This window comes from Echinops telfairi, unplaced genomic scaffold (assembly GCF_000313985.2).
Source record: "Echinops telfairi isolate 266 unplaced genomic scaffold, ASM31398v2 ScPeMD7_7400;HRSCAF=8409, whole genome shotgun sequence".
Classification (NCBI taxonomy): Eukaryota; Metazoa; Chordata; class Mammalia; order Afrosoricida; family Tenrecidae; genus Echinops; species Echinops telfairi.
Window position 1 is genome coordinate 11,175,041 of NW_022111300.1, and position 25,528 is coordinate 11,200,568.

At 42.9% G+C, this 25,528-nt stretch overlaps 1 protein-coding gene across 2 annotated transcripts in view; it reads right to left on the reverse strand.

Moving 5' to 3' along the window:
* ZNF521 (zinc finger protein 521) overlaps nucleotides 1-25,528 on the reverse strand; it is a 314,538-nt gene that overhangs the window by 123,254 nt on the left and 165,756 nt on the right. For both annotated transcript variants that reach the window (XM_004702915.3, XM_045296279.1), the window contains exon 4: nucleotides 16,441-16,525. In XM_004702915.3, the coding sequence (XP_004702972.1) occupies nucleotides 16,441-16,525 (85 nt within the window). The remainder of the gene's footprint in view (nucleotides 1-16,440; nucleotides 16,526-25,528) is intronic.

Below are 25,528 nucleotides of genomic sequence, written 5' to 3' on the forward strand. Positions count from 1 at the left end.
GATCGGCATCTGTGCCCGTTCACCCTCTACAGCACACTCAGTCCAGGCCCGCTCAAGTTTTGGTCATTACCAAATACAAATAAACTCTAAAGCCTTTGAAAGGTGAGCTCAAGATCTGTACTCCCATAGCTAATCCATTACCCATCCAGTGCCAATAGGGAATAGGAGTTAGGCTGGAGATAGTACCACACAGCATTTTAATAAGTAGTTGTCTTTGGCGTTATCAATAGGGGTGACAGTAGTTGTATAGTGAAGGCTGTGTGTGCGTGTGTGTGTGTGTTTACAATGTCAGAAAATCACGTTTCAGATACAGAACTGTACTGGAAGTCAGTGTACAAGTTTGGTTATTCTGAGCCGTTTGATTAAATTTAACCACAGGAAACTCTTCCAAGTCTTAATGAAGCAGCAATTACATCTAAAAAGGGAGCCCAGCCAACAATCATTCTTTTCCAATCTCTCTCTTTCAAACATCAGACTCCAATATAAGTACCATGGCTTTGATCTCGCTTTTTTACCATCTCTCTGAGCGGTTGGAAACATGTTAAACACAAGACAGGGAGTGGAGCACCAGTTAGTCTTTAGTGGGAAAGGTTGGCAGCAAATGCATGTCAACACACAGAACCTATGTATTGCTACGTGCACACATGCGCCCACGTGCACACAAACAGATGCAAGAGGACTACAAAGTTCTCTTTTAAAGGAAGGCCATTAAAATGAAAATAAAAAGACGACCAAATTGTGAATCAGTCATTAAATAAAGCCTTGAGAATAAATGTCCTTTAAATTTCCACTTAGAATGCAAAAACTCAAGATGCACATTCTGAAAAAAAGACTTCTAAAGAAAGTTAAGATGATTTTTTTAATTTAAAAATAAAAGCTTTGGGGGACGGAGGGGGTGTCCTCTAAAAGCAACCCCTAACACTTGAAAGACAGTATCTTTCCTCTGAGGAGACACACACTTTTATTCAATGAATCATTACTAGAATCAATTAAACTGTTTTCACTGATTAAAGAAATTACTAAGAAATCCCAAATGGCCCGGGCGTGGACGGCAGGCTCCGTCTCTCTCTGGGTCTCCGGGTTTTCCACATTACCTCTGTCACCTGTGATGGCACACTCCAGCATGTGAATGCTGGGGCCCTGGGAAACACAGAAATCATGTCAAAGCAATTCTTCATCTTTGGGTTTCAGCCCATCAGTGCAAATAGTGAACTTAAACACGAAAATGCAATTTGCTCCTCCTAAGGTATACATTTTTATCTCTTGCAAAAACCACATTCATTTCTAGAGCCTGCAGGTAAAGGGGATTGGCATCTATCACAAGGGCACAGAACGTGTGCAGGATTTAGAAGCAATCTTTCCATAATGTTTCTTTGGTGGAGGAAGTGGCGTTATGAGTTACTCAAAATTCATAAAGATGATTACGTTGACATCCTTTGCCGAAGATCCGCCACCCTGGTACCCACGCTCAACTAGAATACCAGCCTTCCCGTCCAAACCTACTGAAAGCATATCTATGTTTCTGGGTCCAGGACATTCATCTGCTCAGTGGCATTGAGTTCTCTGTCTCATTCAGAACCCCCAATAAAACACAAGGAAACAAACTGTTTGCGGCGTACCAGGCCAGTCATTGCCATGCTGAACCAGGGGACTCCTATCAATATTCCTTCATGTACGCGATTTTAACAGGCAGGCGAGTTCCGACTGTGGCAAGTTGGCTCCAGATGATCAAATGTGTATTTGGTGTTTGTGCCTGTTGAGTCAGTTGAATGATTACTCTATCCCCCAAAGCCCTCCGCTTGGACTGATTGGGCCCACACCGCAGTGACCCTTCCTGGTAAGGATGGCTCCTGAACAACGCTGAGCTTCCGGCTTGATGAATCCCAGCCTTCTAGCTCATCTAAAGGGAGCCTATGGGCTTCATACTTTCCCTCCTTATCCTTTGCCGAGGTCCATGGGAAGTTATGAGACGCATTTTTCTTGTCCTCCCAGGAGCAGGGTAAGGTTCACAACTTGACCTTAGAAGCGCGGCCCTCCTGCACAGCCAGACAGCCTGATGGAACTGAGAGTCTGTGCTCCCAGCCTGGCCTGACACCAACCCGCACATGCAGCATGGAGCAATGTTCCTTATGGGAAAAGACAAGCACGGGATCCGTGGGAGGAAAATAATGGGATTTAATCAGGGAAACGGATTGCAGGCACACCCGCATTTCCTCCCAACAAGCTGCCCACCACAGGTGAGGGCCCCATGTTCTCACGAAACCAACCACTGGTAATTTACGATGGAGCTGCCTAAGCGGGTCTCTTGATCCGATTGGGTTATAGGATTCCTGACATGCCCAGAGATGTTAGTGACCACCGTGTGATTATCCCCCCAGAGAACGATTTTAAACAAGCCTCCGAAAGTATCTATCTAAATCGTAGGTAGACGTCTTAGATGTATGGGGAGTGAGTCCAGGAACGGTCCGGCCTCGTATGAAAGACGGTCCCAGACTAATTAAGGACCCTGTTGCAGAAAAAGGGACGCTGACCCTGCAGTCTTATTTACACAATTGCCAGCCAAAGGGATGTGAAGTGGAGCCCCGGTGGGGGCATCTCGTCGGGAAACCCAAGGGCACCTGCATTAGGGATTCTGGTGTAAATGAATCCCTTTGCTCGGTGACAGTAGAGAAGACACAAATACTTCAATTATCCTGGTATGGAATATACGTGCCGGCCCGCCTGGAGTCCGAATAATGAGACATGGGTACCGCTCATGACTTAGTTATTTCTTTTGCACTTCACTATGCATTCAATTAGGAGGGCATTTTGAGGCGAGAATGATCAGCTCTTAAGACAGAAGGCAGAGGGTTCAAAAAACTGCAAAACTTCAGCTTTCAAAAATAGCCTAAGTGACCTCTTGCAGTACCCTGGCCACTCCGCAGCAAGCAGGAGGCAACCCCTGTGAAGAGCGGATTCTGGCAAAGTTCTCTCTTCACAGATGATGCACAGCTTAAGCTATAATGAGTTTTTGGGTTACAAATGCTGAACGCATTAATATTCCTTGATGATAATTATCACAATATAAGCACCTTTCCCAATGTGAGTAGCATAAAGCAACTGAAGCAGCATTTTTACCACAGTTGAAACAAGCTGGAAAATGGGATTTTTCTCCCCTTGTAACCAGGGGTCAACACGCACTGAGCATTGCAGATTAAGCACACCTAGAGAGGAGCCCCATCCCGGCCTCACTTTCCCTCCCTCCCGCTACACGTACACCCAGAGTTACACATCTCCTCAATCCCTTCTTTGCCGCAATACCTTAGCAATGAACATATACACAATCTCAAAGTATAAAGGGGGCCCCCTCCCCCAATCATAATAAATCCTAGGTTTCTTCTTATGAGAATACAAACAGCCACTGCGATCAGTAAGCCATGTTTTACAGAGATGAGATGGGTCTCTGTGCAGTAGGAGTGAACACCGTGGCCACTGGCTGCATACAAAACAGGGAGAAATTAGAATCTAGCAAACAGGCTCCTGGAAGAACCAACCCCATTACAAATAAATCTGAACAAACTACCAGCCTTTATCTTTATAACTTCAAAACTAATAACAGTCTAAGCACTGAGAGGTTTAAATGTGAATTGTAACCCACCAACACAGAGACAGAATTGATGTCAACATCGTGTTTATTGGCAATACGTTCACATAAGGCACCCAGAAACCAATTTTCACTCCAGATTTAAAGGACAATTATTGTTATTTTGATAATAACTCTCAAGTATTATAAGGAGAAGAAAAAGAGAGAGAGAGAAAAAACCCAACGATCTGATGGCGATGATCCATTGTGCATTCTACCTGTGTGGACAAGGAGACCTGGTGAACTGTCAGTCTTTTCCATCAAAAGCCAACCCAAACCTTGGTCTCTGACTCCAGGAGGACTCAGAGCGACCCTGCAGGGCCGAGTAGAACTGCCTCCCACACAGGGGTTCCAAGGCTGTGAGCATGACAAAAGCAGACTGCATGTCCCCTACTTGGGGTGGCTGGTGGGCTCAAACCCTGGGCCTTTGGGTCCTACCGGGACGCCTCCAGCGTGCATTACAGCATACTAAATATGGGTGCTGAAAAGATGTAACTTCCCAGACCCCAGCTTGACTTCATAATATGCTCTGAACGCACTATAAATTTGTTTCCCGTCATCTCTCTTCCCCTCCCTCTGCTCCATGAAAAAGAGAAAATGTCAATTATCAAGCTCAACTGATGTTAAGACAGCTTATAATCATCATAGTATAGGGTCTCTCTTTCTTTGCCTAAAAGGGCTATCATGTCATTGGAGTACCCTGTGCACATCATCCAACAGCATTCTGGCTTGGTGGTAACACAATGAAAAGTCCATTGGAACCCTTGATTCGCAGAATGCGAGCTGGCTGGGGTCTGCTGTAGGTGTGAGTGTGTTAAACTCACGGGGGCCATGCCACCCCAAACTGCATTTTGAAAACGTGGCATGCTACATGCCGCTTCAAGTCCTCCAACATCATTTTCACTCAGATGCTGCAAAAACGTCTTAAAACCCCATTTGAACGGATGGCAGGGCTGTTAAGGAAACCTTTATTCAATATTTAACAGCATGACCAACTTATTTAAGTGCTATCATGTGAAAGCCACGCAAGGGTGATGGACAGAGCTTACCTTGTTTTTAACCGAATGCTGGCGCTTGTTTCAAACACTTCACAAACCCAGTCATTGGTGCAACTGATGCATTTGAAAAAGTGCTCTTTTACTAGCAGATACATGTGGTTAGAGAGGCTTTTACATCTAGAAATGGCTGAATTTACGGTAGGAATTTTGCTTTACCGTGGCTAGAGTTGGGGTTAGTGGGTGGAGGGAGTGTTTACCTCACAAAACATCAAGAAGGCCATTTTGGAAAAAAATTGCAAATGTTAAAGAACGACCGCCTTAAAAGAAGGTAAGACTCATGGCTCTGAACCTGGTTCTAAAACCAGGTGCCAGATTGATTGACAGCCAAGAAAGCACAAAAAAGACCTGGGGGGAAGTGGTTAAAGCGCTCAGCTGCTAACCGAAAGGTCAGTGGTGCAAATACACCAGCTGTTCCAGAGTAGACAGGGGTGGCCGTCTGCTTCCATCAGGAAAATCTTTGGGGCTGCCCTACCCTGTCTTGTAAGGTTGCTTTGAGTCAGAACGAAGGGGACTCCGCTGCAGCAGGTTTAGAAACGCAAAGATGCTTTCCAAATCTGGGTGTAGTCTCTCAAATATACAACCTATAATAAAATTAGGGAGCCGTGGCGGCACAGTAGTTAGTTACACTTTGGGCTTCAATCCACAAGGTCAGTAGTTCGAAACCACCAGCCAGCTCCTCCGTAGAAAGACAGGGCTGCCTACTCCCGTAAACAGTTACAGTCTCAGAAATTCACAGGGGCAATTCCGACCCTAACCTATAAGGTCACTATGAGTCGGCATCTACTCAATCGCAGTGAGTTGTCTGAGATACTAAGAGTACCCGCCGAGACCACTGCTTTTGACCATGGCATTGATGGCAGATGGTGCCATTTAGCAACCATTTTTACAACATGGGTGATAGTTCTGCATACACTGTATTATGATATTATGAATTAAAACCCTACCTGTTTTAAAAATCAACGAAAACCGTGAACCGCAGCTGAGTAGAAAGTAGAATTCTCTCTGAAAAGAGCTTCCTCTTCACAAAGACATATACTACAGCCTAATTTAAAGAGCACAGGAGGCCCGCTGAGCGGGCATTTATTCTGTAAACACTGCAACAATGATTATCTGTCCTCCCAGTCCTCGGTGGAGATTTTTGCTTTGGAAAATGTCTTGTGGTAACTTACTAAATTCAGGCTATTTCAATTAGTATTACTGGACATTAAAAATTAATTGCATTACTGAGTAGATTAAGGTTTAAATTTCAATTCTACAGCATGCGCCCTAGAAATGACAGCTAAAAATCAATGCACTTTGGCCCACAATCGGAAGTGTGTACAGTTGAACAGGGTGGGACTGGCATCACTGGCCAAGCCGTTATCAGAGACTTGATAGTTCAACTGAAGGTGCGCGTAGGTTCCACTTCTAGACTTGGGTTTGAATGCTGCCCAGGAGCCCGGCCTCACACAAAGAGCATGAGAACAGCTGCACTAACAACTGGAGTAAACAAATGCCCACAGGTACACAAATCACCACCACACAGGGATGCGCAGTCAGCCAACACTCACATCGAAGCATCCCCAGCCTAAAGCCTGCCTTCTAATTCTTCTCAACACGAGCAGAGCGTCTCTGGCTTATGTCCACATCGTTTTGTTATTGGTTGTTGAGTGAAAGCAGTTGGCTGGCGCAGGAAATAGGCCGTTTGTAAATAAGTGTGGGAAATGCATACACTGAATATTCAGTCTTAGGACAACCTAAGCACATATGGAAAATACCCATCTTTTCTTCGAGCAGCAATTTCCCCCAGATCCCTTTTGTCCATGATCCAACTCTCTGGGAGTAGAGAGAAGAGTTGATCACCTTCCCCACAGATTTGTAACATCTCCACGAAATGTGAGGTTAAAAAAAAAGAAAGGCCTGACTCTTTTACTCTCAGCTAATTTTATTCTTTTAAGGAGATGACAATGAGGAACATTACAAGCCAAGCCAACCGAGTAAAACAGCACCCACAGAGAACCACAAAGCCACTCAGGATATCTGGGTTTGGCACGGACAGTGACTGGTGTGTATGACGTCTGCGACATGCCTCCAGATCCCCTCTGTGTTGCACCGGTGGCCAACAGCAAGTTCGGCAGCAAGAGAGTAAAGAAGATGGGAAGTAATAATAACAATAAAAAGAATAATCTGGTGCAAATGGACCCCAAGGTGTAGTAGTCCTCCCCACGCAACAATCACCCTTCACTGCAATTTACTGATGTTGCTTCATTACAATATAGCATATAAAGGGGGCAATGCACAAAGCACACTATTTAAAGCTACAGGGCTTAGAACAGCGCACACCCCCTGGAGCAGGCACTGCTACAGGAGCTAAGTCAGGCTCTTCACAAGTGAAATTGTTGCCTGCTTAAAAAAAAAAAAATGAAAGAGAGGTGTAACGTGCGATGATGCATGGCAATGCCCTCTGTGAAGAAGGGAGCCAAGGAAAGCATTTCCTTGGTGAAATATGAAAGAGATGTCCAAATTAATCTGAAATAAAACATGCTTTTAAGAGAGGCAGCATCTTGTGGCCGTGTTCAAAGGAAAGCTAAAGAACACGATGTTGACTGTGTAGAAAACATCTCACTCTCCCCAGAACAGCCTTCGACAGTGTGTCTGGCTGAAGTTTCATACGGGGAGCGCATCTTACTATTATTTAAGAGAGAAAATGATGAGTCTTCTCACTCTTGCCTCCTATTGCTGAAAGGGATCCGCTTCTCAGGCAGGGATCCGTTTCTGCTGAAGGGATACGATAAGAGGGAAAGAGAGCCAAGGATCACCGAGTACGTCATTGGTTCATTTTCGCTCCCCGCTCCTCATTAGCATGACTCTCGAGTTTCTGGTGATCATATCCGAAATATTAAGACATAATAACTAGGAAGGTACAGATAATTGGATATTAACCAGAACATACTTGACTGGGCAGGAGGTAGGGCCCTGCTTAAACTAATCCTGAAATATATTAATCACCAATTAATGAAAGGGCTTTGAATTCATTTTCTATTATAGAACACCTCCAAGTAGCTAAGCTTTTTCTAACAAAATGACTTGGAATAATAAGGTGGGGGGGGGGGGAGAAAAGAAAAGAAATAGGACCATTTGATGGTGGCTTGAATTAATTCTTTACAGCCTGTTGTCAGGTAGTCAGGAAAACGATGCTGTCGATGCTGTTGTTAGAGCCCTGAATGCTCTTTACAAGGAGGAAGAGAAGGGGAGGGGGTGCTCTTTCAGAGTTCAGTGGGCTCTGCTGAAATCCCCTGTGCTCGCGTTCCAGGGCAGCGCCACAGCTCCAGACTGCGTCAGAGGGCTGTCAGGATACTACTTGAGCCTTCCAGGCCCACACGGACCCCCGGGCCACCCACCTAGCCACTGGATGTACTCTTCAAATAGAAAGCCAGCTGAAGCCCAGCAAAGTCACTCTTTGTACACAGTAAATGCTGGGCCGGCAAAAGCTGGCGGACGTATTAAGGAGGGGGCGGGGCAGGGACAAAGAACAATGGACTGCTTGCGAAGGCACCCCGACTTACATGGACATACTGTTACAGGAAACCCATGAAGCGGCACCAATAGAGCAGGAAGGGCATCATTCTATAGCAACCACATGGCAGTGAGATTCCGACGGATCTGTCTCGGAGATGTTTTCTTTTGGCTTCAAAAGCCTCGCTAAGTTCCCTAGAAAAACTTCACCACGTTAGAGAAATGGGTCCAAAAGTGCCATTCGCATCCCAAGAAAATAAATAAATAAATAAAAAACTTGAAAACACGTTATTTTCACAAAGGGATTCAATTACATCTCCACACTGAATAGGCCTTGCTCTCAGATGCACTGGTAAAGACTTAACATTTTTATGTCAGAGAAAACAAGGTGTTTGGATTGATGCAATGAAAGCCAGGGATTGAAATGACACCCTCTCTTGACTTTTCCTGCCATGACTCATTTAACTGGATTAAAACAGTCAGAAAACTCCCATGATCTGAGAACTGCTTTCTTCATTCCATCGTTTGCTTGGCTTTCATTTTAATCATTCTTAAATAAGCGCCCGTGGCAGCTGAACTAGGCTACGCAGGCAAGTAGTCCCTTTTATCAACAATTTTGCCACAGAAATACACAAACATTTCAATGGCTCTTCATTAGCAAACAAATCAACAAGTGATATTTTAATGCATGACTTTATCCCGTCTCTGTGGGGACTGTAGTTGAGAGTGTGATGTACAGTACAGAAGGAAGAATCATCAGCCACATGTCCCAGGGCTCTCTCCACCGAGGACTTCGCAGCCTCTGCTTAAAGAGTGCATTTAATTGACTGATAGACAGTAGCTTCTTTGTTCACAGAAGACAGCGAAGTAATGGAGGCTTGAAAATCGTACCATCTACAGGGTCTCCTGAGACTAGTAACAGGGGGATATGTGTCAGGAATAAATAAATAATCTAATTATTAAGCCACTTCCTGTCAAGTTAACTCCAATTTGTTGGCTTTTGAAGGCAACAAAACGAGGCATTTTTCCTCATTATGTTTCCTTTTTATACCAGTGGTAATCACAGGCGGATTAGAGGGGGCCTGATTGGTTTTTTTGTCAAGGAACTGAGAAGCAGCCAACAGCACAGAAAAACAGAGTTGGGGTTAGAAGAAATTTCATGCTTGTCTCCTTTCCAGCTCCCTAACAGCCCACATGGCTGCCCCATACGGAGCTGCCAGCTGCCCAGCAAATGTGTACCCCTCCAACTGAGGCCTACCGGGCCACGGGCGCCATCCTGAGAGCTGTGAGATACCTTGCCATCTTGGCAGGTAGCTACTGCTGTCATAGGCATAATTCTAAAGGTGACCTACGAAACCCCATCAGCTCACCGAACGCAACCATCCGAGCAGCTGAAGTTCGACACCCACCCTCCAGACGGGCTCTTTCTCCTTTGTTTACTGCTGTGCAGGATCCCGAAATTAGGAGCCAACTAACCCGTGGCAATGGGTCACGCGAAGAGACCCAGTTGGTGTGCCCGCAGGAGCTGGTCCTTAGAAACAGGACACAGCTCGGGAGGGCCGAGTGTGCACACCCGTGTGTGCCTCTGGGTTTGCCCGCATGCACGCACGTGCAGTTTCCCTACAGCGCCCTTCGTGCAAGAAGGTTTTTTTATTTGTTTGTTTTGTTGCAAGCTCTACCCAGAAAGAGATCCCCACTTTTAATAATGAACATATCAGGCAGTGAGTGAGAAAACAGCTAGGACCTGGGGCAAATTCTAGGGCAAGCCAAAGGTGAGGACAGCATGAGCCAGAAGGTCTGCCTTGTCCAGCAGCCAGTCACAGAGCCCTACCCAGCCATCTGCCCAGCCTGTCATCTTGGTGTCTGCGTACAGAGCCTGGGAAGAAGGCTGCCCTCCCCGCTCCTTCTGCTTGAGAAGAGCAACCTTCCGAGTCGTTGGTAAGAAGCAACACAAATCGGAACCTTCAGTCCGTCTGTACTCAGCCGGAGTCCTCAGCCTCAGGGAAAAGGCGCACGACCAGCAACGTCAAAGGGCTTGTACATGGCAAACTACACTAACTGCTGGTATTTTCGATGCGAGCCCATCGAAGCTGCTAGGCCTAGACGAAAGCACCCAACAAGGGTGAACACCCTGCTTTTCTGCCTTTTACTAGCAGGCCCCTGGAATGAAGAGGACCCATGGTTTTCCTGTAGAACTGGCCGTGAGAAATGAGAACTGGAAAGCGGGCGGACTCGAGAACTGTGCCTCCTTCCAACAGCGTGTACCTCAAGGGTCTGGCCTTCTCTTACTTTCCTTTTTGTCATCTGGGGTCCCACATTCCAGGACTCCCTCTCTGCGCGAGGTGAGCAAGTCCACAGAAGCCTGCGCCGGCTTGCCCTTGCTGCAGACGTCTTAAATTTCTGTTAAATGGCGCAGATAATTAAGCCCTCTTCATATTTACAGTCGGCTTCATTGGCACCACGGATTCTGTTTGGGGTTACTGTCTGCAAATCCCTTCTCTGAACAATTTCATGCGAAGCAATAACACTTCATTTTACCTAAGTTTTATCTGCTGTCCCCACACAGAGCTGCCAGCTGCCCGGCACACGCTCAGTTCTCAATCGGAGGCCGACCAGGCCCCGGGCCCCATCCTGAGATCGAGAAGGCACCTTGCTGTCATTGGCAAGCTTTCCCTGCGAGCAGCGCGCCACACCACACACAACTTAAAATCATCTGATTATTAGAATTTGTGGCCCACATTCCATTTTATCCTGTATTCAATCTATCCCCAGATCGCACATTTTGTTTAAATGTTTTGGCTGGTTTACAAATCATGCCGCCATCTGCACAGTAGGTGTGACACCAATTTTTTTTTTTTTTTAGACAAAAGTTAGGTTCCACACAAAGATAAAAGTCCTTCGAAATGCTTTGGTGTTTGTTATTCTGCCTGGTTCGCTTGGACCAACTCTAAGAAATAAATAGAATGATCTGTGTGAATCGATGAACATCTATGAAAAACAACAGCCAGCAGAACGCAGCGCTTGCTCCATTACCTACGTTAATATCATGACAGCTGAGGAGAGATGACCTGGCCCACTTCTCATCTCTCCTGTACAGATGGCTATTAAAGAGAAAGTATCCCTTTCGTATGGTCCATGTAGAAACCCTTTATGGGCTTCCCAAATAGGCCAGCATTGCCCACATGAGGGTCGCTTTCTGTTACCATTAAGCTGCCCAAATTTCATCTTTTTAAATCCAGCTCTTGATGAAAGAAGCCCGGATGTTTCATCAGCTTTCACACCAAATGCTTATTTCTGAAATCTCTGAATTTTGTAAGCAATCAAACAAAGATTGCCCACCCCCCCAACCAAAAATGAAAAAGAAAAAAAAAGGATTCCATAGGTTTAGAATGAATGTAAATCTAAGCTCCAGAACTTTAATGGTTTTGGGCTTCTTTGGGTAGCATGGAGGTAGATAGATGGATCACACATACATGGATTATTGTACATTCATTTGTATTCCTTTCTGTGTACTAATGACCAGTGGTAACAGACTTTAAAGCACAGCATGGCCCGTCATCTTCATACATAGAGATCTAGATCTTTGAACATTTCCCCATAAGACACAAAGCTTAAAACCTCAAAACTACAGACCTCAAAACATGGTGCTTAGTCCCTTCTGAAGCAAGGGTGTTCTGGCTAAAATGAATCAGAGGTGCTCCTGAATGTCACACAGCTTTAATGAAGATCAGTCTGAGTGCACACCATCCACTAAAGGACAAGAGTGCCATTGGTGACCTTGAGCATCCCACATAGGGTACATTGTATGAGTGTCACTTGCCACAAGAGCCGGCCCAAATCCCACCATCCTGTGCACAGCTGAGTTATGCTGTCTTGACATCAGCGATGTATATCATGTGTAGGACAACACACAGTGGACTTGCATGTCCGCATGGATACAGGGTAGTTGGGCATTTTCAAAGGTCTTTGTAGAACTGAAATGGATTTGAAAAATAGCCAAGATCTCCGGTGCTTTCCTATGAGATGGCATTTAGAGTGCCAAATTCCAGTTCTGAGAGAGAGAAATCTACTCGCCCTTCCCCCCCCACCAAATACAGTATATACTTATCACCCTAGAATGGTCCAGAACAGGTCTATTTGTGCTCTTTCTGGATTTTCCTATTTTTCCATAAAGCAGGAATAACTTCCCGTTAAGATCCAGTTATAAGATCCATTATAGCAAGGGTCATTCTGATCCGGTGGAAAACATGAACTTATTTACTCAAACTTATTAAATAACCAATCCTACGTAGATCTTCAAAATAATCCTTAAGCAACTTGTGTGTCTCCATTCCCCTCCTTATTCTCCATCCAAGTACTCTGAAAGGGAAGCTGACAATGACCAAGGCTATACCCTGACCACTCGTCCTCCAAAGCCAGATTGCAGCAGCAAATTCCAAGGATAATGGTATTTCTCCCCTTTGATCATCTCTTTGTCAAGCTGACTGGCCTTCGACGGAAAATGTACTGCTGCTTGTCTACCACCAGCCGCTCGCAATTTGCTCACTATGTTCCATGAGACAGTTGTTTGTGGCTGTTTGGAACACATTTGTCTCTTTGGGGATTTATGCGCTAGCTGCAATGCCAACCTCTGTAGTGATCGAAATTTCTTTCTAACTAAAATAGATAATTAGAGACTGGTAATTATTGGTCAAGAATTATCAGAGTGAAAAAAATTAAGCTTCTCATAAATAGTTCTTGGCAATGTGATCTCTTTATATTATCTCATGCCTAACAGCCCTGTATCCTGAGCCCCTACAAATGTAGTCTACTGCTGTTGAGCCTCCTAATTTTATATGAGGCAATGCCTTCACTGGCACCAAATTCTCTGCTTTCATCTCTTTGTGTTAATCCACACCAAATAATAGTAATAATAGCTGAAGCAGTAGAAATCTCAAAGAGGAAAATCTCAATAAATATTTACTCTGCTGATAGGAAGAGAAGGGTTAATAATCAATGAAGGGCGTTGTAGTAGACAATGAGTTCTTTCTGTGTTCTCGGGTCAAAAGCCAACATAAACTATGTGAACTCAACAAAGGAAGAGACGCAAAACGGTTTCTCATCTGCACAGGTTTTAGAAGAGGGGAAATCTTTCCCCCAGGAAAGCTGTTAAAATGTTTGTAGCTCCCGTCTTTGTATGTGCTCAAAGAAACTCCTAAATAGTTACTGGTTTGATTTCTTACTGAATTGGTCTCAGAAGGTGGGAGAGAGGGGGGTGTTCTTTTTCTTGCTCAATCCCCAGTGCATTTTTTACTCAATAATTATTCCTGCAACTCAGAGCGTGTGTCCACACCTAGCTGCAAAACGGCACTCCAGCCAAGCGTCTCAGCTCTGTTCCTGGTAGAAACATCCATGGTTTTCCTTTCCCCAAGCTCCTTGGCCAGTAGCCTGAAACCAGCATATCCACAAAGAAGCTGGAGGTTGGTTGACATTGAAATTGCATTAAGACGTGTGTGTGGCATAGGAGCCAATTCAAATGCCTTGCTTGGAGAAGGAATTTAGAGTTATAGCTCACTGGATCGTCTGCAGATTTTGTTTTCCATCGGACGACATAATTCATCCTCTGGACTGATTGAAATATAAACCCAAATCTGTGAAAACACTCTCTCCCCTTGAAGATGGAGAGTAAGAGGCTTTGCAGATTGGCCCTCTCCCTCTACCCTGCAAAATGTCTACTTGAGATCATTACTACTATTATTACTATTATTATTTTAGACCACACACACACACACACACACACACACACACCAACAACCCAAAACTATGTCCCCTCACTGGGGGTAACTCAGTCTGCAGAATAATGCTGCCTGCCTCATCTGAAAGACTAACCACCACACTGGGGGGTTTTAAAAGGATACCTGAGCCCTTGTGACACCCTCCTGTGATGCTTTCTCTGGATATTAACAATATGAAGAGAGTTTGAGGGCTTGACTGCATGGTCAACAGATAGAACAATTAAATGGATGCTATTCACTTGTTAGGCCTCAAGTGCAAGAGAATCACATATTTTATTATTAAAAATAGCATGAATATTAAATAACTAGGCCCTCAGTGAAAAGGAACAGAATTTGCTTCTCTGATGGAAGGTGAATTGTCAAACACTTGGCTCCCAAGAGGAGGTGCGTGCCCTATTAATCCACCCTAAGGTAGAGGGAAACATGCCTTGGGAGAGCACTAATGGTGTAAGGAATATAAAATAAATACAAAGAAAATGGGTAGAAGACAATGTTAAGAAGCCAAGGGGGGTTAGGGACAAACTGAGATGAACATGAGCACAATCAAAAGGGTCCTCCTTTGCTGCTCCACTTTCAATTCCGATCCCACTATGCAAAATGGCATTAACAAGGCAGGGAGAAACAGGTCCAGTTTGTTCAACTGAATACATGGGTCCATATTTAGTAGGGGTAAATAAGAAAGCAGGAGCCAAAGAACATTTTGCCTAGAATAGAACTCATCAAAAGCAAGACCCCATAATGTTTCATTAAAATTTCCACAAGCTGCCGCTTTCCAGGAAATGCCTGCTTTCAAGCCCATGTTAAAGTGCAGCATCATGAATAGCTGCCACCAAGGAACTCAAGAAATCAAAAGACAGAAAATATAAGCATGACTCATTTTTTCCAGCTCCCTCCATCCCCCCCCCCCAAACAAAAGGTTTACAAGATTATAGAGGGCATTTTTCCTAAGGGATCCCAAACTGAAGAAACTGCGGGGGACGGAGCGGGGGACATCACTGGAAACTCTTACATGTGGTCCTTTTCTTTTAAGCACTCAGAAAAACTGTCAGCATTATTCTGTCATGTGCTAAGTATATACTGTTCAAGGCAACCACATTGCTACTGAAGTCGAGGGGTGGGGGGGTCTAGAGGTAAAGTGATCAATATTTAAGCTGTGATTCACATGGTCCATTTTTCACTAATAAGCATTCAGTCATTAATGAGCAATAATCCTCCCAAAGAGTCATCATTTAAAAACTCTGAAGCAGATCCATAAAAAACAATCCTTCTCCCAACATGCTTTTGGATTTGGCGTCACTCATTTATACAAGCGTATTCGGAGTTCTGCTCCTGTGAATTTTCAGGAGCAGCCATGAGAACTGAGTACAGCTCTTCTATCGGACGTTCTTGGAATAGGTCCTATCCGTGAACAACGCACCCCATTTCCTCTGGAAAACCAGTTCCTAGTTGGAAACGGCAGGTTATCTTTCCTGCCGTACAGAGTGTGATGACAGGAGTCCAGGAGGCAAACGGGACCTTTTTTCATATATCACAATTATTTGTAGTACGAGAGAATACTATGAGATGAGAATAAAATAAAAGGCTCTCACAGTATAAAAACGCAAACGAGTAACAAAAATAGTGTAATGCAATAGCAATTGTCATTTTACTAATAGATAAAGATCTGCTTGATAAAGTTTAATTGGCTGGTAAAATTCTTAGTGTTATTACTAAGCGCTTATCATATTAAAAACATAGGCGGTAACCCCGGAGGAATTTCAGGGATAATAAGACCATATAAATAAGTGAAATTTTTATCCCTGGGTTCTAGTCCATATGGTAACTGCAAAATGCCCCCCACCCCAAAAAACACACTCGCCTAGTGTGGATTCAGAGATCTCTAGCCAAATTGTCTTTGTAATAGGGATACCGGTAAAACTTGGTGGGTAATGACAACAAAGATTACTTAATTCTGTACATAATCATTATGATCATGACTTTTTTCTAGATGGTTGAAACCATACATCTGAAACTATTTTTCTGGCAATTTAAATTATTTATGCTTCCCCATCACACACACAAAAAGATTCAACCACTTTAGATTTGGAAACAAAGATGCTTAAGCAACACACAGCAGTGCCATTACCATAATAACTTCTGAAATTAAAACCTGTCTAAAACTCTATGGAAAGCTAACATCCAGTTCATTAACCATTCCTGTTAGTTTTCAATAATGCAAAAATAATTAGAAGTTTAATTTGTTAATCACCTGTGTTTTGACTGGCAGTAGATATATAATTCTCTGCAGAAGTCTAAACTAGCCCTTGCAGAAAATAAAATGTGCTAATGCCTTATTAGGCCTAATAATAGGAATTAAAAAAAATCAATCATGCCTAGGTAAACCATGGATGGCTGAACAATTAATTCCTCTTTAATTCGGTTTAATTATATAGGCATAGACGAACACAAGTAGGAGAAAAATCGATCTTTAATACGGCTGGGTGTCACTCACCAATCATGTGGTTTGCAACGTGAACCTGAATGTCCCATTCGTTGTGGAAAACCATCTGACACTTGATGCACTGATAGGTCTTCTTCTGAGAAAATAAGTACAGACAGGGTTACTTAGACACAAGCACGTTTTACTGTTGTTTCATGAGCCCGCAACCCTACTTCTAGCATGTTTCAGGGAGCTGGTCTGTCTTAGGGTACTAACTAAGCTGCTGGGGGGCTCCTGGGGCACCGGTCTGTGAGCTCCTTCCTAAGGCTGCTGTGGCTTGAGCCGAACACCATCATTTTAGTTACAAAACATTTATAAGAAACCAAGCCACATAATTGTGGCCCAAGACCATTTTAAAGATTCCTAACCCCAACAGCATAAATGAGTATTTTAAAAAAATCCAGTAACACATGGTCACGTTTCGAAAAAGGATCCCTTTGAAGATCAGTCACCCGGTACATGATAAGATCCAACGTAGGGGCAATTGGTACTTGCCCTTTAACGTGACGTGAATTTGTCTTTACTTTGAAAGGCCCGAATGAACCCTTATTCTTAATTCATCATAGGCACCTTCACTTGTGGTACATGCAGCTTTTAAATCACAGGGAAGACATCAAAAGCCTTTTCTTGCAGGAAAATGAGAACCAAATGCACCTGTTCCAATGTACCTGCAAGTATGACTGAATGGCAGCCCTAGGTAGAGATCTCATTCGTAACAAGCATCGGCCTGTACTTGCCTTCCATCAAAATCACTGTGGTGATATTTTTGGATAGCCATAAGTAAAATGGCTACGAAGTGAAGGTTTTAGGGAGAGTGAGCTCAAAGATGCATAGGGGATCATTTGGGGCTGAATTCTAACATTCAGAGGATGTTTCTGAAGTTGTTCATCGTATTTAATCATGCATATTTCCCATAAAAATAATATCCTAAGGAACATTTTTAGAGTCTTTTAATCACTTTACTCAACAGTTCTTTGAAGTGGATTGGACAGGACTTATAATTCCTATATCATAAATTAGGAACAACAGCCGAGACCCAAGGAACTGGGAAGATCAGCCTGATGTATATGTGGCCAACAGCTGTGAAGACAGATGATCGTACTGCATTCTAAACTAAGGTGACCAGATTTTAACACTGGAAAATCGGGATGCCATTGGAAAAACTCATATCCTGGCGAAATAGCCACATGACAGCCGAAAACCGTGTACCCTAGCTTGTCGTGCATTCTTCCCAGAAATCAGAACTTTTTAAAAATGCTGCAGGACGCAGGGACAATTGTTAAAAATCGAGACTTTCCTGCCAAAAGCAGGACGTCTGGTCACCTTATTCTAAATACCAGACTCAGACGTCAGACAGGGCAAGATATGACAAAACAATAATTTACAAATTATCAAGGGCCCATGAGGGAGCGGGGTCGGGGAAAAAAATGAGGACCTGATGCCAGGGGCTTAAGTGGAGAGCAAATGTTTTGAGAATGATGAGGGTAATGAATGTACAAATGTGCTTTACACAATCGATGTGTGCATGGATTGTGGTAAGAGTTGTATGAGCCCCTAATAAAACGATTTTTTTTAAAGGCTTTCTGATTTCACCACTTCTTTATTGTGTCCCCCATATAGCTCAGTATGTAACAGATGAACTCAGTACATAAACTCCTATTATGGCTCTCCCCGCACCCCCAACACAGAAGATAGACACACTCCTCTATGGTGAAACTTGAAATGTAGAATTGGAAACCATCTTCATCTTAGAAATTAGAAAATACAATAAGCCGTTATGAAGTGATCCATTGGAAAACTTCCCAAGTGTTAGAAAAATGACTTTTGTAGAATCCCATACATGACATGTCGACACACACGTTCTTGTAGAATTGTCTTCTCATCTACAGCCTTGCAATAAAATGACAGGGAGTACCGGTCTATAAATTACAATGGCTTAGGAGAGGCTCAAGTTCTCGTGGAACTTAACAAAATCAGGGTTCAAGACACAAACATTTGGATTTATTTCATTTGAGATCGAAATGACAAGTGTCCTTAATGGAAAATGTTTCTAGTGATTGAAATTTAACTCTGTGTTCTTTTTTCCTGCAACAGTATTCCCGTCACCCACAGAAGCGCAGGAGTATTTCCGACAGAAGCTGCTGCCTAAACAATTTAACAGGCTTTGTACATTACGCATATTGTGCACTGAGTGTGCGGAATCTAAATCTAGCACAGGCTGGCACAACCCTGACAATCACCATGGAAGATTTACTACCCTGCGCTGTTTACAGGATGCTTTGGATGGTGACAGAGAGAGCAACATGTGTTGCGTAAATAACATCTATCCCCCTTTTTAACAATATTTCCCTTTAGAACTAGTTAGAAAATATTTCTTACTCCCAGATGACCTACATTATATATTGTTTATTAGCATACTTCTAGCATTATTCCTGATATGTGACCGTGCTGAAAAACAAAGAAGCATAAACTTAATGGCTAGTCTTTTCTCTTGTTAGCTCAGTAAAACATACAGTATGTCGGAACTGTCTCCAAAAATGATGACTGATGAATACGTTGACAGAATATATGAGCACGCCCCCCCCCACACCCTCTCTATAAGAGTAAGGAATAAAATCACTTGACAAGCTCCAAAAGAAACAAAAACCAGCTTTTACTGCTGTCTTCAAAATAAACGGATGCATTTGAAAATCTATGTATCTAAGGTTTTTTGTTTGTTTTATCATGAAAAGGAAGTGCTTTTGTCACTATTGATAATTCAAATATGCACCCTTTCTCCTCTGAAGACAGTATCTAAACTGTTTCTGTTTCTATTATCAAAGCCATGTTATCTAAAAGCTCCTAAATTTATAGCTAGATGAGGTAAGAACATAAATGTGATCAAAATCAATGCACCATGGTTTTAAAAGATCACAGCTCTATCTTTCGAGTTGCCAAATGCAGGACACTGAAATGCAAACTGGAATGTGTGAAGGTTTTGCTGTGTAAAATCATGATAAAAGGTCCATTCTTTACCCTTAATTATAAAACAGCACTTCTTTCAATGACCCTTAAAAGCATCAGTCATTATAATTATAGACTCTTGGCAAGGACTCTGAAAGACCCCAGCCCATCTTTAGACCATCTTTAACCCAAGGCTAACACACTACCATTGAGTGGCTTCTGACTCCAAGTGACTCTATAGGATGGAACCGAACCTCGTGGCTTTGAGGCTTTAAATCTTTACCGGAGCAGATAGCCTTAAATCGCCCCCTATGTAGTTGGTGCATCCTGTGGTTCTTAGCTCCACACATAACCTCGACTGCCACTAGGGCTCTTTAGACTAACTTTAAGTAAAGGGGTATTGACCTGTGAGCAGTATCTGATTCACAAAACTCATTCCTTAGGGGGCACGCCATGGCAGTTCCGTACGGCTGTGATTATGATGGAACCCATTGTAATTTCAGGTCAGGTGGCATTTCTGCTACCATGGTTCTACCTTCAGGCTCTGCAGTTATAAAGAACATCTTGAGCCCCTTGTGACAGGAATGCTAACCTCTTTTCCAACTGAAAAAAAGGGGATACAGTAAAAGAATGCTTTGAAAAACTTGCACCATTCTGGCTACCTTGATCCAGGATCAGCATTTTAACGAGTAGAGCCCCGAATGAAGCACAATAGTCCAGGTGTGACCCTGACCCTTGCAGTGTACAGCATGACTGGCACCTCTCTGAGGACAATAATGTCTGCTCAGGCAAAGTCAAGGGAGATCATTTCTGTTAAAAGCAGATGAGAGGAGAAACAGAACTTCCATTGTTTGGCCCCGGATTGGCCTTTTTTTCAACGTGTAAGTTGTCAATTTACTTGAAATGCTAATTTAGCACAATTTTTAAAAGAGACTTTTTTTTTTCATTAGCCTTTTTTAATGCGCTACTTGGGAGTGGGATTGTCATTTCCTGATTGTTCGCTTTTGTTTTCTGATACTGATAGATGTAATTATCAGGGATACAACTTTTTCCGAGTACCTCATTATTTTTGATTGATTTTGAGAACAATTTAAATGTGCCTTTTTGACATTCTTGTTTTCAGTGATACTCTGGTTAAGGTACTCAAAGGCTTTCAGCAAAGAGCATCTCATAAATAAAAGAAAAAATGATTAAGATCTCTCATAATGTATAACGTGGGGGGGGGGGGCTATTCTGATTAACCCCCATGCCCTCGATTCAATCTATACCATGTTAGCATTCATGATTCGCATTTGGTCTCACCAAATTAAAAACAAAAACGTACTTTGAAGTGTAAACTGCTTTCTTCCTTTTTTAAAAAAAGAAAGCACACATGCACACCCCCACACACAGCCGATGAAATCTACAGCAATCCTGAAAACCAGAAGGGCAGTCAATCTCAGTTGCCAACAATGACGGTGACTATGAAGTGGTGTTGCTCTTCTGGACACTAGTAATTAAGGCCACACGAGCATCCTGCTGTATTAAAGAGGGCATGCCCATGCCTCGGTGATGAAGGAACACCCTTCTAAACAATAAGGACGACAGCAGTAGAAACAATACAACTAGAAATTCACTATTTTGTAGGCCAAAACAACAGGTATCAGATGAATTAAGGGCAGCGCTGGTGGCCCTATCAGTTAAGGGTTGAACTACTAACTGCACAGTTGGCAGTTCAAATCCGTCAGCTGCTCTGTGGGAGGAATACGAGGCAATCTGCTCACGAAAGATGTACAGCCTCATCTGGAGGAGAAAACAACAGGACCGACAGTTCCGGGGGGGATATGGGAAAGGTGGGGGTAGGGGGAAAGGATGTGGTGTTAACGAATCCAGGGACAAGGGAACAAGTGAGCCAAATCGGTGGTGAGGAGGTACAGGAGGCCTGGTAAGGCATAACCAAGGGTAATGTAACCGAGAGGAATTCCTGAAATCCAATGAAGGCTGAACATGATAGTGGGACAAGAGGAAAGTCAAAGGAAATAGAGGAAAGGGCTAGGAGGTAAAGGGCATTTATGGAGGTCTAAATAAAGGCATGTACATATGTAAATATGTTTATATATGAGGATGTGGAAATAGGTCTATGTGCATATATGTATAGGTTTAGTATTAAGGTAGCAGATGAACATTGGGCCTCCACTCAAGTACTCCCTCAATGCAAGAATACTTTGTTCTATTAAACTGGCATTCCATGATGCTCACCTTCCCGACACAATCGCTGAAGACAAAGCGGGTGCATAAGCAAATGTGGTGAAGAAAGCTGATGGTGCCCGGCTATCAAAAGATATAGCGTCTGGGGTCTTAAAGGCTTGAAGATAAACAAGCGGCCAAGAAGCAACAAAGCCCACATGGAAGAAGCACACCAGCCTGTGTGATCACAAGGTGTCAAAGGGATCAGATATCAGCCGTCAAAGAACAAAAAACCTTATCATTATGAATGAGGGGGAATGCAGAGCTGGGACCCAAAGCTCATATGTAGGCAACTGGACATCCCCTTACGGAAGGGTCATGGAGAGGAGACGAGCCAGCCAGGGTGAAGTATAGCAATGATGAAACATACAACTTTTTTCTAGTTCCCAAGTGCTTCCTCCCCACCCACTATCATGATTCCAATCATAACTTACAAATCTGGCTAGACAGAGGATGTACACTGGTACAGATAGGAACTGGAAACACATGGAATCCAGGACGAATGATCTCTTCAAGACCAGTAGTTTGAGTGGCAATACCATGAGGGTGGAGGGAGGGTGGGGTAGAGAGTGGGAACTGATTACAAGGATCTACAGATAACCTCCTCCCTGGGGGACGGACAACATAAAAGTGGGTGAAGGGAGACGTCGGACAGTGTAAGACATGACAAAATAGTAATAATTTATACATTATCAAGGGTTCATGAGGGAGGGGGAAGCGGGGAGCGGGGGGGACATGGAAAGGAAATGTTTTGAGAATGATGAGGGTAATGAACATACAAATGTGCTTTATACAATTGATGTATGTATGGATTGTGATAAAGGTTGTATGAGCCCGCAATAAAACAATTTAAAAAAAATAACTGCACCCTTAACATTTCTGATCCTGTTAACTTCCCTAATAAACCCCATAATTGTGAATATTGTTTGTGAGTTCTTTGTAGCCACTGCAACAGATTCATGACCCCAGCCAAGTAGAAAGTCCTGGGATGGAATCAGCTTAGGGTAAAGAAGGATGGAGGACAGAGGCATACCTGAGCCCGGCCTCATAGGAATCCACCTTGGGCCGATGTGGAGTTGGATTCTCCTTCCCATTAAACACAGAGAAGGCCAGAGATTGGGCCCATAGCATCCCCTTACTCTTCCAGTTATTCCTGGCATGGTAAACAATACAACTGTCCAACTTAAGATAGCTAGAACCAGTCTATTTCAATACAATCTCTTAACTGAAATGGATGAATACCTATGATATCAATCTTATATAGCCCTCCGTTTTGCTATCCTGTTAGATACAAAATGAACCATGTGTTCTACTTCATTTTTGAATAACTTCCAATTTTCCTAGATTCATATTTTGTACATTCCACATTACAATTATTAATGGAGGGTCCCAGCTCTTTCTTCTCATTCTGACCCACGCAGTATCAGCAAATAAAGGTTCTTGAGTGCTTTCTTCATCCAGGTCATTGAGGTGGCAGCTCTGCCTCATGCCTTACAGCCTAAGTGGCTCATGTTCTAGCATTATAGCACACTACGTTCTATTGCTACGCATCAGATTTTCACCGGCCTTTTTTTCCTTCCTTCAAATAATGATTCACCCAGTTCTTCTTTCTAGTCCGTCTAAACCTGGAGACTCCACTGAAATTTGACCGCCATGAGTAACCCTGCTGGTGTTTGAAACACTGGTGACACAGCTTCCAGAATCACAGTAACACTCACGTGACCGCAATATGACAAACTGACACACAGGTGTTGGATTAAACCTAGGTTCTATTTATAGATATTCATTGCATTATTTTTTTTACTTTTTTGCACACTTGAGTATTTTCACATATTTTTAATTATGGACTATATTATTACGGATAGGATGACTAATAATATATGTTTTTAATGTTAAACTTAATCTGATTAACTCCATTCTTCTGCTCTTCCATTTTATACACCTCAAACCAAATAAAACTTGCTGTCAGAGTCAATTCTGACTCCCAGTGACCCTGTAGATCAAACTGGAACTTTTCCTCTTAGTTTCCAAGGCTATAAATCTTTATTGGCACATGCAGCCTCGTCTTTCTCTCAAAAAGTGCCTAAAGGGTTTGAACCTCTGACCCTGCAGTTTGTATAACCCACTGTGCCAGTCGGACATACACCAACACAGAATTGTACTTTATTACAAGTAGCTTTGCAGACACTTTTAGTATTTTTGTACATTCTAATATTAAATATCTAATACATAAACTCCAAGAACTCAAGAACCACAGCTCACAGTTATCTGTATAATGAGGTTAAAATGTCTTACCACTGTGTCGTGCCTTATAGTCCACAAATAATTCTTACGTAAACTACAATCAGTTTGTGAAATTAGAAAAAGGGAGTTTATTATCTTCAATTACAGATGAGCTAAGTGATTTGTCCAAACCTTGAATCAATACAGCGCCAGTATTCTCAATCAGTTCTCTCTTCCCTTGCACTCTATTTATCACAATGGCTTTTAGTACATTATATATGCTGCTAATTTGTATATACATTTCCAATTGTATTTTAGGCATAAGAAAAGGGGGTTTTCCTTAAAAAATCAAGCAGGACATCCTTGAAAATGTCAGGGCTGGTTTGAGAACAGCTAATGACAGTGAAAAACTATTTCCAGAACCCTTAGGCTCCTAGATCCAGAACCGTTGAACAAGATCCCCAGGTTGGAACTAGGTGGTTTCCCAATGCCTCCTATTAGATTTCAAGGTGTCCCTTTGGCTCTCGACCCTGATAGTCATCTTGCCATTTTCTGTGAACTGCTTATCTGCTCTGCTCAGTGGGAGCCCCGGGTCACGAGCCAGAAATGACTCCACGCGCCTTGGTCCTGTTCAACACTGGCATAACATTTCAAATCTGAGATCAGATGGCTGCCTATAATTAAGACATCTCAGTAATCATTTCTCCACTTATGATGTATTTCCCATGTTCTCCATGCACGTCGCTCAGCGCTCCTTTTGGTCACCCATGAGGACGTTGGACACGGGGACTGTAAATACCCATTCCAAACGTGCCCAGCAGTCACAGGGGAGAATTTTAGTGTCCCCTTCCTGTAAATAGTTGCTATTTAGTGCCTTCATTTAGCTGCGTGACACTGAACAAAGCATTTAATGAGTCCGTTTCTTTCTTTGCAAACTAAAAATAATAAAACTTAGATCTGAGGGTTGATGTTTGAAGCATGTAAGAGAATTATAGAAAAGTGCTTAGTATCAATGCCTACCATGCAGCATGCCTACAGTACATAGCAAGTGCCTTTATTACACTGCAGTTGACAGGTTATTACAGGAGAGGATGAAACACTATACGGCCCCACTCGCACAACACAAGGTGCCTGTTGAAGGGTGCTTCTTAGCCATTTGGGTGGAAGTTGAAACCATGAAAATGTTCCCAAACTAGAACCCACTAATTAAGGTTTTATGACAATTAACAAAGGTCAAACAAATATATATCAAACCGCTACACATGTAAAGATTAAAAAACAGGTCGGTCACAGGATTAGAGTGTATGAAGGAAGAAGAGTAAAGAGAGGTTCAACCTAGCTGTTCTCAAGGATCATTCTAAACATAAATAGATGCATTACAAATGAGATCTGTATCTCAGCTCAGAAGCACCTTTACTTGACATTTGCTTTTATTGGCAAAAAATAAACCCCAAGAACAAAAGACCAGATATGGTATGAGAGTGAAAGTAATAAGCTTTTGAGAAATATGCAATACTTTAGACATTTAGTAATTATGCCTGATCATTTTCCAAGTCGTTCTGATTTAGTGTGAACATAAGCAACTAACACAAAGGAGAAAATGGGTACTGCTCACCCTCAGCCCCGCTCATGAACACTGCTAACAATGAAAAGTTTGCCCAATAATCCATAAAAACACAATTACAAATTTCCTACTTTCAGCTCACTG